We start from the raw sequence: 16,497 nt of genomic DNA, 5'->3' as shown, positions 1-16,497 counted from the left end.
CAAAATGATTTTCAGGTATGTATTTAGCTTGTCAGACATTTCAGCAAAACCGTTCTTTTCGCATATACAGCAGAGATAGTAAATTTTTAAGGAAGTAAATTCATAAAAAGGACAAGATTCATTAAGTGAAAACCGATGGGGCGAAATGAGCTTAGCCATTACGAGACGCGGCGGAAGCGTCGCGGATGGAGAGGAGCCGCCTCGAAAATATTTCACAGAGACTTATCTCACAGGAGTTCTCGCTATCGGCGAACTTTTTAACTCTATTTATTTCGCGCCGCGGTGCGAAGATTCATTCGGTTGTTATTATTTATTACCACCGTGCTGCGGCGGCAGAGAGAGAGAGAGAGAGAGAGAGAGAGAGAGAGAGAGAGGCGCGCGAGCCTTTCCAACCACGAGAGGGTGGCGAGTAATAATCGCCAACAATAAACGCGAATCGCACTTGATTATTATGATTGTCCGACTCCTTTCTGTAGCACCCTCAAATAACTTCGTTTCTCGTTAGTAGCCAGGCTCCCCTTGTGCCTTGGTGAGCGGAGGGAGAATTTGGCACGAGAGAGGCAAAGACGGGAGTAGGCGAAATCAGAGGGAGGATCGTCGGGGAAAGACGAAAGGAGGACGAACAGAGTCGCGCGGGGAGGAAGAGCAGCGCGTTTCCGTTTGCGAGACGATAAGGTCGGGAGGGTGAATGACAGTGGTGCAATTTGAAAAATTACGGGAGCCGCATACGCTTACATATGTATGTGCATGTACGTCAACCCTCGTGTACCCACGAATATCTCCCATGTGCCCTATGGGTAAATATCCCGTACGAGCAAGATCGGACAGGCCGTTTGCCCTTTTGATCTGTGAGCGTCGGGACATCTTCGTTCTCTGTTTTCTACTTGTCTTTTCTACAACACTTTTTATACGTTCATTAAGTGAAAAAGATTCTTCGCGCGAATAACAAAATTTCTACCTTTCAATATTACTCTTTTTTACTCCGAGTTTGAGTTTGGTGCTATTAGTATTTCTATTAGTATTTTCCGATGTGAATTTACATTCATTCAATTGTGATATATAAAGTATATATAAATGCACACCAAAATGTTATTTGAGCATTACCCAGACGGCACAGAATATTTATTACGATACATTTTTTTGAAATGTTACATAAATATTTTAAACAATACTTTAGATAAAGCTTTATTCGAAATATTATTAAAATGTAGACTAAATATTTTATGTAATATTTATGATGAATATAAATAAATATTTACAGTAACTATTTTTTACTTGGATCCTCTAATGTCTTCGAGTACTTTCATTTCAGCGTTTACTGGAACATTTACAATAAATTCATCTGTGCAATCTAAGACCACAAAAATATTTACAAAATATTTCAAATAAGAGTCTTATAAATATTTCGAAATATTTTGTAAATATTATACAAATATTGAATACTGTCTGGGTAAAATCCAGCTCGGATAGCACCAATAATTTTCTCGTCACTTAGTAATGTATTCGTACAGTAGTAAGTGTAGTATTTTGAGAAGTAATTTCACAAAATTAGCCCTCCACTCTTAAATGATAATTCACAATCAATGCACTCTACTTTTCAACGCGAATGATGCTCGTTCGTTTTATACGCTCGTTCGTCTTACACGTCGCGATATTATCTCTTCCCGTCTAGTAGTGATCAGTAACCACTACTAACTGGTGCAACACGCGTAACCGCTTAGAGGACACGTGCATCCTCGTGCACGAGGATCGGGCGGTCGATAGAGGCTCCTTGGAAAGCCCCCCTCCCCCCCCCCTCCTCCCCCGATCGTAATCTTTCTGTCTCAGGTACGCGCAGGTTTGCTACGTGTCGGTCGGAAATTCTCGATTACACGGAGGCGGTGGCGGGCCAGTTTATTACGAACACGTGGGAGGACTTGGCGCGCACGTAACACCGTAGGTAATACGTGTACACCCGAAGCGGAGACGGTCGGCGGTAACGCCATAAGATAGGGTCTCATTATTGTCGGTACACCGTTCCTAAATTGCCGCCCCGAGCCCGGGGTGGTAGACGACCCAGGAGCGAAACGCAGGGTCGTCTCCCACGACTAACTAACGGTGGACCAATTAACTTTCAATTAGAGAATAGAGATAACTCTTATCGCGTCCGCGGCTCCGCGGGGGAGCGGCGGTGGCTTTTAATGGGGGCCCTTCTTTACCCGACGGCCGACGTTTATGCGTCCGCGCTGATACATTGTCCCGGAAAGGGTTAGATACGGATCGTTATGTACATAAAAGCGATATTATCCGATTGAAGGAGCAGCCGATTAACCGGCGAGCTAATGCGCTCCTAAGCCATGTACCTCCGTACTTTGTACGAATGCTCCGGAGTTTGCGCGAATTCCCACGAACGCGGCCGTTCCACCGCCGATAATACGCTCGGAGGCACGCTCGTCGTCTTCTATCCTGTTATCTACTATTATCGCCAGCTCGACGGAACGGACTACAGCTTCTCGATTTTAACGCAGGCGTGAAATTCTCAATACGTACGCCGTCCCGTGCCACCGTACTTTTTCCACCGGAGAGAGTGATTAATCAAAGGGCGCATTAGTACGTGGCGCGGCTTAAACTTTAACTAGAGAATCGCGACGAGAGTTACGTTTGTTCGAATAAACGCAACGTATACACCATCGAGGAGTGGGACATCCATATGTATGATTATGAGAACGGAGTTATCACCGAAGCTCCCGGGTAGGAACACAGCCCGCAGCCAAGTTCATATTTGTGCATTACGCTCACGTGCAACGATACAATAAGGAATCCTTCGTATCGGGGATGCATGCTAAGTACACGCAGCGAGCTCGGTCGTATCTAGCAATGTCGATGCGTTGTTCTCCCCCGTGCCTAGGCTTCGATCCGTCTTTCCTATGTACCTGCTGGATCCTCATCGCTTGAATCTGGGAAACGGGGAACGACCGCCTATCGTTTTCGTCGCACAAGCGATTTCGAAATACAAATATCTTAAATGGACGATCCCAAGTTTCTGCACGATTCGCGATACAAATCGACTCTTTAAGGATCTTAATACGTATTTCTTTTTACGTACAACTGAGAGATTATTAAAATTACGTATACTGCAATAGTAAAAAAAGTAGTATCAGCGTCTAGAAGTTTGAGAGACAGTAGCTTCTCAATTATGTATTGTCAAGTTGCTGTTGAGAAAAATGAGAGAATGAGTTGTATGAACTAAGGAAACATAGTAGTGTTAATTATTTATAGCAGACATGATAGAAGAAAAGGACACGTGTCTTTCAGTCGATATTTATTTGTTAAGATATTATAGAAATAATGTTATTGCGAAGAATATTTTTTATCGGCGTGTAAGCCAGAATATTTCTACATAGTTATCAGTCTTATTTCATGTCTTCAAAAGAAATCTATTTGAAATAGATACCGGCTAATTCCTAGGCATGGAATAACTTTACAGTTTGGACTGGTGACTTTGATTCGCGTTCAGATTATACGTGATTGCACGAGAAAATTGTGCCTATGATCGACATATCCGTATAATCGTTAGATCATTTTTTTTACGCAATCTGCTCTCTTTATATAACTATTAATATTTCGACAAGCCAATCCGTTTTCAAAATGTATTTGATCCTCTTTGAAAATGTTTTTTTTTTTTCGCATTTTAATTAAAAGTCATAATAATAAGAAAAAATATTCGCGTGCATTGCGAAACATTATAAAGCCGCGTACACATATATGATGAATTCGCAGACATCGCGGACATCCGTTAGAAGATGTGAAAGTCCCGGCTTCCATATGCACGAGACGAATATTGAAAGGCTTACTCGACACCTCACGACACGCCGACATCATGGCGAATAATGCTCTCCACAAACGCTCTTAGTGTATGCAAATTTTTCAGGTTTTATACTCGATAACGCAAATGGTAATTTAACAGCTAGAATTTTGCTGAATGGCACACAGTTTCTCTCTGTATTAATGATCTTCGTGTAGTAGCTGGTATGAACGGTAGTCTTCGAGAGGAAAAATACTACAGAAATGAAAACTGTACGCGCGGCATCCTCGATGAAGAGGAACGAGGTTGCATCGTATCGCGTCGCATCGCGTAATGTGGGGGAGAGAGAGAGAGAGAGGGGGGGGGGAAGAAGAAAAGAGAAAGAGGTAGAGCAATGAAGCAGAGAGGAAGAGGAGAAACGCGATGGAGAAACGGTCGTCGAAGCCGAAGCCAAAGACGAAGACGACGAAGACGAAGACGAAGAGGAAGACGGAGACGACGGCGACGAGGACGAGGACGACGTGAAGGAAATAAGGCAGGGTGAGTGGGCGGACGCGCGTCGCGCCAGAAAGCAGCATCGTTCGTCGAGCAGGGCGTTTCGTGGGCGGGATAACTCCGCCCGTTATTCGGCGCACGCTCCCGTTATTCACGTACTCTCCCGACTCCTTCGTCCTCCGCGCTCTCTCTCTCGGTGCTCTCGGCTCTCAGCCCGCGACGTCTCGCTCATCGTGGACGGTACAGTCCCGTCTAGCCGCTCGCTCGGTCACGAACCCGAACAACGGCGATATATACGGGGATCGTTCGGAGAGTCTCCTCCGCGCCGCTCTCGCGTCCACCCTTCACCGCGCGCGATTCCCCGGGATTCGATCGGGGGTGCGTCCGCCGTCGACGTCGATGTCGACGCCGATGTCGATGTCAAGGAAGACACCGTGACTACGTGAATGACCGCTATTCGGACGGTACCGAGTGCCGGTTCGCGTGACAGTTTGTGCATCGTGAACAGCACGGGGGTGGTGAACAGTGGCGGTGACGAGAGACCAGTCGTCGGACGAATCGTCGAAGATACAAGTGAAGATAAGTGAGAGCGGAGCAACGGTGAAGAAATGCTGCCGTATCAGGTGGCCATGGATTACGGGGGCTTTCAACGGCAAAGCCCGGTCGGGGTCGGTGTCGGTGTGGGTGTCGGCGGACCCCATCAGGGGGCCGCTGGGGCGATCAACATCAACCCCGCGTTCACGCACTCCTGGTTCGTACCGGCGGACCTCTGTGTCCCGTACAAACAGAGTCAGGGTCCTCTCCTCGAGCCAGGGCATGTTGTTTCTCTTATACTTATTTCTCTAATTACGTATTATGCTTAATAGTTGCTAAAAAGTATACATCGTAAAGCGCCGTTCGATCTTGGCGCCGAATCGATCCGCGATCCAGCACCACCTTGTTCTCACCTATTGGATTTGACCGCTTGATAAATCATCCATCGATCGGTCGCTTCGATCGGTTCGATTCATCAATTATCTCGCTGTATATGAAATTCATCTTATTATTATTTTTGTAAATCGTGAAACGATTCTCATTTACGCCGATGCATAGCAGCGTCATCATTTGAGATGCATTACGCAGCGAGCATTTATTAACTTTACAATCCCGATTAATTACCCGATAAGGATATGAGATGATCTGGAAACATGCCGTCGCTTAATCCCCGATGTGTCATGTATTATTTATGTCACTTGACGTAACTGCCACGTCCCGCGCCTTCGACAAATTACGCAGGTACATCCTGCGACGAGGGGCGGTTGACACCGAGAATTTTCGAGAGCGGCCCTTCGGAAATCGGATGAAAAGGGCCGCTCTCGTAGTATACAGGGATACGGTCCCAAGAGAGCTCTGTCACAGTGAGTGGATAATGGGAATGGTGATGGGTGGCGGTAGGTATAAGACGCAAGGGCGGTAAACCAATGGGGCAGACGAGTACGTCACGCCGCGGCCGTAAACCCGATGTGTGATCGGAGGAACGCTGATGCTGACGGGGCAACCGGGGGAGCCGTCAATGTTACCTCTCGCCCTTACCTTCCTTCCCAGTATATACCTCTATTTTGATTTTCCGACGTCGCCAGTAACGAACCGATCGCACTAGTGCGACTCTTAATCGCCGTTACTACCCCTTCGACTATCCCTTGGGGGGGGATAGCGGGAGAGTTCCAGGGAAAATCTGCGTAATTTACTTTTCCACATTCAGGAGGCACGATTCGTTATTGCGCACACGTACTATATATCCCACTCGGCTTTCATCACGAGTTAGTATTTAACCGACGAAATTCACGAAAGGACCCCCGCACTAATTATAGCTCGGTTTTTCATTTTCTGATTAACTCGTGATTAGACAACCTGATGATAATGGAGTAATTATATATTTTTAGCTGTGATTAATAGCGCTAAATTGATAGTTTTGTAGTGAATAATTTTTTAAAATACCATACTACAAAACTATCAGTTTAAAGATTAATCAATGGCTAGAAAAAACGTAATTGTTACAATATCATCAGGTTAAATGAGATTACCAAAGTCTAAATCGAATAAAATCCGAATCTAATTGGTCCTTATGAGATGAGTTAGTTTTCACATATAATATAGTTTATAATGTATCACTTATATAATGTATTGAACAAAAAGATGTCATAGACACATAAAGTATACAATAATAGATACTTTTTAAGCTAAGAAGTATCAAAAATACCCTATAAGTACAAATGTTATACCTTTGATATATCATAGGCTCAAAAATTATCCATTATCGAGTCTTGCTATGATATCTTTTGTTCACCACTTTATGGCTTTATGGATATTTATAATCGATTCTTATATTTGAAGCTGTCTTAAGCAAAGTCTTAATATATCGTAAGCCAATCAGAGGGTCGTATTAAGATCTTAAGAGATTACTTAAAATGGATTACTAAAATAGGAACCGAATATAAATACCACTTATAAGTTACATTATACGTGAAAGCTAATTGATTTCACCACGACCCAGTTTTATATATAATTAATGTAAAGTCGTTTAAGAATTTCGTTCGACGAAAAACCTTGCAACCTTTGTAAAAATGCGTGAATGATTCACTTCTAATCGACAATTTAGTACGATCGTCTAAATATAAGTCTAGCTAGAGATTACAATATGGCGAAACCAAGTGTCACGAAACAATTAACTTTGACTCCTTGAGATCAGTGACCGCGTCGTTATATCTGACTTTGGCGCTGACGGTGTCGCGCCACGAATACGTCCTACCACGGGCTCACGTTCCCGGAAGTTAAGACACCGGCGCATCCGGATGCGAGCCACGGACGTGAGGCCTTTCGAAACTCCTTGCTTTCTCTGCTAGCCGAACGAACGTCGGCTACTTAACTTTTCAGTGGGTGTCCAGGTGTCTCAACCAATCCGGTAAAGTCGCATTATTTTCAGGTTTCAGCAGATTATTTCTACACGTACGTTGCCTTGTGTTTTATACACTTGAAAAAAATAATTTTCTCAAAACGATTTACAACTATACGCTGCATTTAACAAAAAATACCTGAATTAAAAGAAGATACGTTACAACAATTACTGAAACATTTTGCATGTAATTCTCATTTTCCTTTTTCATCGCGACTTTTTCATTCTCTGAAACAATATCAGAAATTATTATACTCTTTTTTCGTACCAGCGATCTCGACGGTACGATAACGGTCAGCTTTACCTGGACATTTAGGAAGCGCTTTATTCCGCGACGTAAAAACAAAAGGCACGACAAAGCGCTACGCGCTGTAAACTACATTTGATATCAGAGGGAGGAGGGGGAGGGGTTTGGGGTCGCGTCTAAAATGTAAAGGAAAGAAGAAACAGCTCTTACAAGTGCATTTACCAAAAGTTCTCAGGCTCGACCTCCGCTCCTCCGCATCGGGAAGCTCATCACGTAGACTTTAAGCCCTCCCTTATCTGCGCGTCATCAGGAGCCAACTTCCCTCCGACTCTCTATCTACCCGCTCTCTCTCTCGCCCTCTCTCGCTGTCGCGCGCACATCTCGACTTTCTTTCTCTCTCTCTCTCTCTCTCTCTCTCTCTCTCTCTCTCTCTTTTCCGTTTTATTGTAGGTATGCATGCATGCGTACGGCGGTCGTGATTTACGTCCACGGATGCAGCGGGATGCTTTAGTGCTCCCGGCGTTATTCTTTCTCTGCTTTCTTTCTTTCTTTTTTTTTTTTTTGTTGTTTTATACACTTCCATTCAGATTCCGCTCTGTTCCGTGGAAAACGTTTCCTCACTCACGTTATCCATCACGTCACGATTAATGTTAGAATATAGAGCGAAGCCTATAAGCTTTGATTTATAATGATTACGTGAGAATTCTAGGATAATTCCAGGAGAAAAAGCAACTTTCCCTTTTCGCATCGGATTCAACGTCGGCAAGAAACGTCTTCAGGCTCGTCCTATGCGTAATTGCGTAACGCCACGAATTTACACGCGTCGTGTTATCCCCTTCGCGCTCGCTTATAAAACCCGACATGATTCGAGCGTTGCATCATGAATGAAATCGCGGACCGTACTTTGGTCCACTAGAGGCGAGGGATGTGTACCATGAATTATTCATGACATCGAATAAGAACGTAAACGACAAAAGACAAACGCTCACTCTTGTTCTTTTTTTTTTTTTTTATAGCGACATTGCTTGAAGGGGTTCACCAGCTCGCCGACATCTTTCTCCGGCGAGAAAGACTAACTGCGCCGGACGAATCTGAGAGTTCGCGGATTAGCGAATCGTTGAAGAAACTGGCGGTAGAAATCGAAATCGTCTCGCGAACCGTAGCGATTTACGATTCTTCGCGCGAATCTAATCGCGACGCCGGTACCGTAAAACTTATTCTTCGCACCTCGTTATCGGAACGGTCGGCGGAAATGACATTTTTCGCCCGTAACGCTACAAAAGCCCGGGCATCCGATAGCTACACCCGGTTTCCCAGCCCCCGATGCCAGGGACCGCGAAAGAAAATTATGTCGAAACTGGAGCCGTAACATTAGGAGCATTGTATTGTTGCGCGAGGCTACGACTCTCCTGGGAATAGGTTGGAAGGTCCGTTCGTCCTTTTCCGACTCACGTTCCTCTTCGACGGGAGCAGCGCGCGCGCGCACACAGACACACGTACGCCATGGACGCGAAAATACAGATGGAACCGGGACGTACCCTCAGGTGGTGCTTCGGACCGGCAAATGAATCGTTTAATTGAATTAGTCGATGAGTCCGTGCTACGACGCGCATTATAATTTCTATGGTTGCCGATACCGCTCCCACTTCCCGCCTTATTGCCGAGAGGAATCATATCCAAGAGCTTGGAGAGACGACCATCGTCAGAGGGGTTGCGAAAGGGTTGCGAACACTTCTTATCATTCGGCCAAGGTGGTAATCTCGTACAACGCGAACGTATTCAATCTCTACAAATATTATATTTTCCAATTTTGCGTTTCTATCGCGTAAAATCCCGACTGAGGAAAATCCAAGGGAATCACGCCAGCGCGATACAGAGTTAAAGTAATCTTGTTAACTGCTAAAAGAAAATACAACGATAGATAATAAAGATAAAATTAACCTAATCGAGAGACTCTTGCCAAGAATTTTCTTAATGTGAACAAATTTTCTTTGGCGAAATGGTTGTTATTCCTTGACAACGTCAAGGATCGCCCGCTGACATTTGAAAGAAATCAGACTAATGTGTATACTACATTTCTTTCCTTCCGATAATCGAGTCGATTATTACCACGCCATTTTTCGTACCTGGTCAAAACCTGGACACCCGGTGACGATTACGGTGATCCGAACCGCGCTCGAAAGAGGACGGAGAAACGGAGGGTGTTCGGGAATTCGAGGGCGAGAGCTCGTCATAGCTCGCTGCTGAATTATTGATGGGCAGCACTTAGAGAGGCGAGAGGACGTCGAGTGGCTGAAGAGACGCCTCCACGGTGGTGGCCTTCTCGAGGATCGCCAAGGATATATACCGGTATATGCGACGGTTGCGCGAGGGACCGCTATCTCCGGTCCCACGGGATTCTCGAGTCTCGCGAGCCCTCGTCCTACCGCCCTCGCCGCCCAATTCCGACCAATTTGACCGAAAGTTGGACGTAATTTTATTTTCACACGTCTGCAGACGCGTTTCGCCGCGGCGGTGATCCGAACGAGGGCGGCTGCTCGGCGTGCTTAGGCTTTAGTCTTCTCTCCGGCTATATAAGTTCCTCTTGGGGAATGGACTCGACGCGGGGTCAAAGGAAACGAAGGAAGCTGCGTCCCTCTTCCATCGTATTCTTTATCCTCGCCAATCGCCACGGCAGAACCGTCTTTTAATCGTCTCAATTTGATCCGTGTTCACGCGACGGGGCGCGAAGTTGGGCGCTACGAGTAAACATGACACGCGAAACTCGTGTTACGTTTGTATTACTTTAATGTTGAAAGGGGTTGGCTGTTGTATTCGTTTAAGCCGACAAGAATCGCGATATCAAGCCATCAGTGGGGAAAAGTTTAGCGCACGCTCCGCACGCGCTGCAAAATGTGTACTCTATCATTTTCGCGAACAGTCGCGGAAGGGAGGAATCTGTCATTATCCCTTTGGGACGAAAACGAAAGTCCGCCCGTAAACGAAACTTCACCGAGGGGGTAAGAAGGATCGAATGTCGCGGAATGCCTGTAAAATGCCGAAACAAGATTCTGGAACAGTGGTGGCTTATATACATCGGAGGAACGCTCTTTCTTTCTCTCCCCCTTTCTTCCGTTTTTACGACTTCCGATCCCTGCTTGGGTGGCAGCGAGAATGGTCATAATGGGTTACCATCGTGTCGGCGCGTCTCTCGCGCGAGGGAGAGACAAAATTCACGGTGGATGGGGGAAAGCATCGACGTTTTACAGTCGTTAAGCGCAATAACGAACGAATAAAAATCCCATTGCGTTTCGTGTCATTTCGATTCGAACCACCGCCAAGTCGGTCCCCGGCTTCTGAACCCCCCCCCCCCCCCTGGAGTTAATGGGCGAAGCTCTTAACTATTCAATGCGTTCCCAGGGACAAATCTTGCGAAAAGTTACATTAGAGTTTCTCCAATTTACATGTACTCTTTCACTCATTGCGATATCCCCGAAGAAGAAGGGTAAGAAGCCTTACCCCCGTAATCCAAATGGAAAACAGCTGACGGCTGAAGCCATTAAATATCGACATTTCATTGTACGCAACGTTCGTTCGAATCTCACAACGTCGAATCCGAAACGAGTCCGTTGGGCAAGTATTCGTCGCGACTTAACAAAATCTTCGCGTATGCTCGCGACATCCTGGAAAGTAACGCTCGACGTGGTCCACCCGCGCCAGTTCTCCGATTCGCCGTCGTCGAAGGTTAACGACCAAGCGGTACCAAGAAACGGCACGTAGATTACGCACGGTGCCCGTCGCCGTCGCCGCCACCATTTCCAATTGGCCGGCGTTTACAGTTTAAATGTAAAACCGAGCACTCGCGAGGGGCCGTCCGTCCGTTGGGCGTGGTTACGTTACCGCCGATGTTCACTCACGGATACGTTCGTCGGCTTGTCAGTAAACATGGGCTTCATAGCGCTTGAATAATGTATGCCGCTTAAGCGGTGGCCGCACCGCGACACACAACGTCGCCACGCCTCTCCGCCTTTATACCTATTTGCGCGACCGCATAATTTCAGCTCCTGCCGCGCGCATTTGCGCGAAATAACAATGCCCGCCTCTGTCGTACGTCGCGCCGTTCGCAAATATCATTAGGAGACGCAGAGCGATAAACGACGGGCATCTTTGTAGGAGGAACCGGAAGCGTAAAGTAAATCCGCCGGGCCGATCGCCAATTTTTCTCTAACACTGTACGCTCGGTACTCGTAGTCAGTTCTTTTATATTTACGACCGTCCCTAGTTTTAAGATATCATAAACCAATCGGGGGACTGTATTAGCATCTTAAGATGTGTTACTTAAGACGGTCTTGAAATAAGAATCGCATTATGAATGCCGGCCTAAAACTTACAATAAAGTCATAGGCTTTTACAATCATCTCGCAGGACATTCATTAGGCAACTATAGTCTTTCAATCAAATCGAGTCTGCAACCCCCAGGGGTTGTATTTCCGCACTCACAATTTTAGTTAACCAACCCTTAACTACGAATATATAATATTATATAGTGGATGTGGATTCTTAGATTTAGATGAGTGAAAAGGCGATAAATAAAAGTAATCGTCCATTCTCCACCTTCTGTATACACATTGCGTTTCCTTGTATTTTTCAGCATTAATTATACACAGAATAAAATGTCACTTGTTTGCCTGCAGTAATCGACCAAAATTACAAGGCGAATGGCGGAAAATTTCAGAGACTCCACAGCCACAGTCGATAGTTAGGGCCATCGTACACAAAGGGTGGTATTCATAGTCTGTTCTTATTTTAATACGCTAACGTGGCCCTCTGATTAATTCGTAACACCTCAATACAGAGCCTTAAGACGGTCTTGAATATGAATACCGGCCAAAATAACACAAGCTGCATAAAGCATAGCGTAAAAAATCGCTGGTGATCATCCGTGATCGCCAATGATCATCCGATCAGAAAAAGAGACCATATTGATTTGCGTAAGATGTTCGTTTGGTCTTATGCCATGGTTATGCAGCTTGTGTCATTTTGTGTGTGGTGGCTCCTAAAGCTAAACGTTGAACAGACGGAATTATTTGATAATTTTTTTGTTTTTTTCTCTGGGGACTATTCTCTGTACGTGCGAATTGCGGCTCACTATATAGAGTCTGCTGCGATCCAAAGAGACGCGCTGTTTTCGCCGCTGTAACCGTGCGCGTGTTTGCATTACAGCATCTTGGAATTGCGCAAGGAGAAGAGCCGAGACGCGGCGAGGTCGCGGCGGGGTAAAGAAAACTTTGAGTTCTACGAGCTCGCGAAAATGCTACCACTACCGGCAGCCATTACCTCCCAGCTGGACAAGGCCTCCATAATAAGGCTAACGATCTCGTACCTCAAACTACGCGACTTCTCCAGCCACGGCGATCCGCCGTGGTCCCGCGATGGTCCACCGCCCAGCAAATCCGTCAAAGGTAAGACAATACGTTTCATATACTCGTACTGGCGACTCGCGGGAAGAGAAAAGGTTCGCTGGCACAGCAGATTTCGCGCAGAAAATTAGCAGAATCTTACAACGATTGTCATTGGCTCTGTTGGAACGGAACTTGACAGCGGAAAGATTTCTTAAGAATACTAACTTCATTCATTGAAAATTATTTAGATTCGCAAATTATTTGGATTATAATGGTTTCGTCGCAAGAGTAAAATGTATTTGTTATTAAGAATATAGTATACTTTGGTATTTAGTAGCAAATTAACAACGAGTAAGAGTTTAATGTCTATAATGGTAGAAGCTGGTCGATCTTATGTGCTTTAAATAATTTTTATAAAAATTTATATACTAAATATGTAGTCATTTGTACTGCGCGCCGAATTGATTTTTCGCGATATTACTATAGTATTGTAGTTTGATTGCGTTTATAAATCTGAAAAATCAATTCGGCGCGCAAGTGACAATTCAAATGACTTTATAAACTATTCGTTTATTATTGTAGCAAATTAAATTAGCCTAGTGAATCAATTTGTATTCCTGTGAGATGTAAAATTTCGTCCGTTCTTATTTATGGTTGTCAGATATAAATTCAGCACGTGGTATCGAATATTTTGTTTTAATTTATCATGACAGACGTAGTCTCGCTTCCGGACAGCCGATTCAACGAAGATATATCTGCCGATGATGTCTTTTGATGGATCAGCATTTAACCTAGAGAAGGGAGAGTCATCCAGACTGTTAATAGGGATCGGGACCCGTATATTCCGTACGCCTAACTTCCTCTCTGGGGATAAGAATAAGAGAGGAAGTCAGCCGCGTTATAATTCCTTTACGCTCGCGTCGTCTGCAGTGGAGTAGACTAGCGTTGCGGCGGACACGTGCGGAATGTATCGTCGCGATGTTTCATCATAGGAAGAGCAGAATTCCAAAATGCATTTTTATCCAAAATTTCATTTTTTTAGTTAGAGATGGCATAGTGTTCAGTATTGAAAGACTCATATTATAACTCTGAGATGTTCAGGAAGCATTTTTTTATCGTTAATTTATATATATGCTGTGAAAAAACATAGACGTTTTAAAGTGCGTTATATTTTATATAACTAGAGACAAACAGATTTATTTAGCATTTATTTAACATTTTTAGCAATTGTTTAGTAATTTTATTTAATATTTCACATCCTACTGATTGATATATTGTTATTTTCTGTAAAGTGCGTAATTTTCTTATGTGTGGAATTTCTTTCTTTCTTTCTTTCTTGTTTTCTAAAATTTACAAATTTTGGACAAAACGCATTTTGAAAATCTGCTCCTCATATGTGTGATACGTATTTCATACTTTTCAATATATATATATATATACTATAAAAATTTGATATTTAACAATTAATACTAATAAATAAAACCGCCAATGGTATCCCTGCAGAAAGTGCCAATTTGATATTTTTTTCTATTTTTGTTTTCAGTGTAGAATTATTTTGATATTTGCATCATTAGAATTTGAAATTGTGAATATAACGAATATGCGAACATTTGCGAGAATTATTTTCTACTACGGTTTATTTTCGATATATTTAATGTCTGAAGAGGACTCGATCCGGCAGCCGAAACTTGTAATTTGTCTTTAAACTGAGTTTTTATTTATTCTTTATTTTTTATTTTTTATTATATATTTTCTTCAATTTTATTTTTCTTTATTTGTAATTTATTCTTTTAATTAGATGACTTTTTTTTTAAAGAAATGTGTTACTTTGCCCTTTATTTATTGTTATTTATTATTACAATTATTTACGTTATATTGATATATTTTTAACATTTTCTGTATTATTTATTGAATACAAAAAAAAATCGAAATAATTAGCGAAACCAAAATAGCACCATCGGCGGTTCTATAGTATTAAATATATAAATATGTAAATCGGTAAATAAAACACAAATTTTGAAACAAAATAAGAAAATGGAAATAAAAATAAAAAATTATCTCAAATATATAATATTATATTAAAATAATCTGAAATATATATTTTATATATTACACGTGTTTTGTACTAAGAATTTGAATATTTAACAGACGAATGTAAAAATAGTTCGTTAAATGATCGAAATTTAATTGAAACAAAATTAAAAATTAGAAATATGAGTAAGAGAAGCATCGCAAGAGCGTGTAATAGTGTTAAAGCTGGCAGATATTCGACTTGTCTCCGATTACGAATGTCTTCTCGCTACAGACATGTGTCTTCTATTATCAGATAAAACTGACATCATGTTGCGATGTAGTATCGTAATTCGATTTATAAAAATGTGCTCCGGCTATTTTCTTGAAAAATACCTCACCTTTATATACATCGCAATTACATGGCTTGATAAAGTACCTTTCTACATAATATAACGCGAATCACAAAAACTACTAGGACACGCTGGAGTATATCTGACAAAGATTGTGGACAGTAGCCTCCTTGAGGAAACACGTAAACTTCGCAATAGATCGAGCTTCCAGATACCCTTTATAATTCCGGTGACCATGCAGCCTGCGAAAGAGAAAGATTTCTAGATACATAGTAATAGAGAATTGTCGGCAATCATCGAGCGATAAGATCGCCGCGGGCCTCCTTCATTTTCGTGCTTCATTTAGCGAAAAGGGAGCAAGCTACCAGCTTTTATTCTTTTCTCTCACTTCTTTTTTCATTCATGTTTGTTGAAGCGCACTGTGTTACTCTTGCTGGCCAAGGCTTTATATCCCTCTCGGTATGCCGGTACTAATCAAGCTGATTTTTTTCAGAAAGGATAGACCGTTGTTGCATATTGTCGCTAATGTACCCGCTATCTATCAATGAAAGGAAAATCCTCCACAAAGGAGAGATCATAAAGACACCGCATTGTTGAACTTGTCGGAAAGCTTCACTTACCCGCGAAGCCACCGCATATTTTCAGAGAGCGAGGGGTTGGTTGAGTTAATATTTACAGTGCGGGAGGGTCGCGAAAAGATAGAGAAAGAAAATGAGAGAGGGGTTTTGCCACGTACGCGGGTACGTATAAAGGCTTAGGTACCTCTACTACTATCCGCATGAAAATCTAATCACGACAACCCCCTACGAGCGCACGCCTCGCGTTACGAACCGCCAATGTAACTAAACTAACGAAATTGAGTTAGGTGCCGCGCATCGCTGTGCCGCAACTCCTCGTCAAACTAAATCCAGTGCGTCCCTCTTCTGTTCGCGCCGCATGTCAGGGCCATCGTCAGCACGAATGAGATTCTCTCGACTTAACCGAGTAAAATGATTTCGCGATTCTCCGAAACTCAATGCCGATTTGTCGACTCGCCGAGGACTCTTCGGAATAATCGATCGACAGCTTTCACACGTATACGATAATTACACGATACTCGCTCGTGGAAATGTCGGCACAGATGTTTTTCCAGCTACCTAAGGTACACACACGCGCGGTCAAGTTATATTTATCAAAATATTGTGATAAATGGTGGAGGTGTGGTACCGGATTTGATGCGTCTCGACGAGGGTTGACCGCTATTATATAATATAATATCCGCATTACGGAAGTAATTCATCTTCTGTAAATTATCT

General features: G+C 43.3%; 1 protein-coding gene across 1 annotated transcript in view; it reads left to right on the top strand.

The window, feature by feature from the left end:
• The window catches only part of LOC108757193 (protein trachealess-like), a 53,017-nt gene that overhangs the window by 27,308 nt on the left and 9,212 nt on the right, over positions 1-16,497 (top strand). Inside the window, exon 2 of the mRNA XM_018501606.1 lies at positions 12,661-12,899. Coding sequence (XP_018357108.1) covers positions 12,661-12,899 — 239 coding nt within the window. The remainder of the gene's footprint in view (positions 1-12,660; positions 12,900-16,497) is intronic.

The sequence above is a fragment of the Trachymyrmex septentrionalis genome, unplaced genomic scaffold (assembly GCF_001594115.1).
Source record: "Trachymyrmex septentrionalis isolate Tsep2-gDNA-1 unplaced genomic scaffold, Tsep1.0 scaffold134, whole genome shotgun sequence".
Classification (NCBI taxonomy): Eukaryota; Metazoa; Arthropoda; class Insecta; order Hymenoptera; family Formicidae; genus Trachymyrmex; species Trachymyrmex septentrionalis.
Note: the sequence above shows the minus strand (reverse complement) of the source record. Positions and strands in the feature narration are given on the sequence as shown.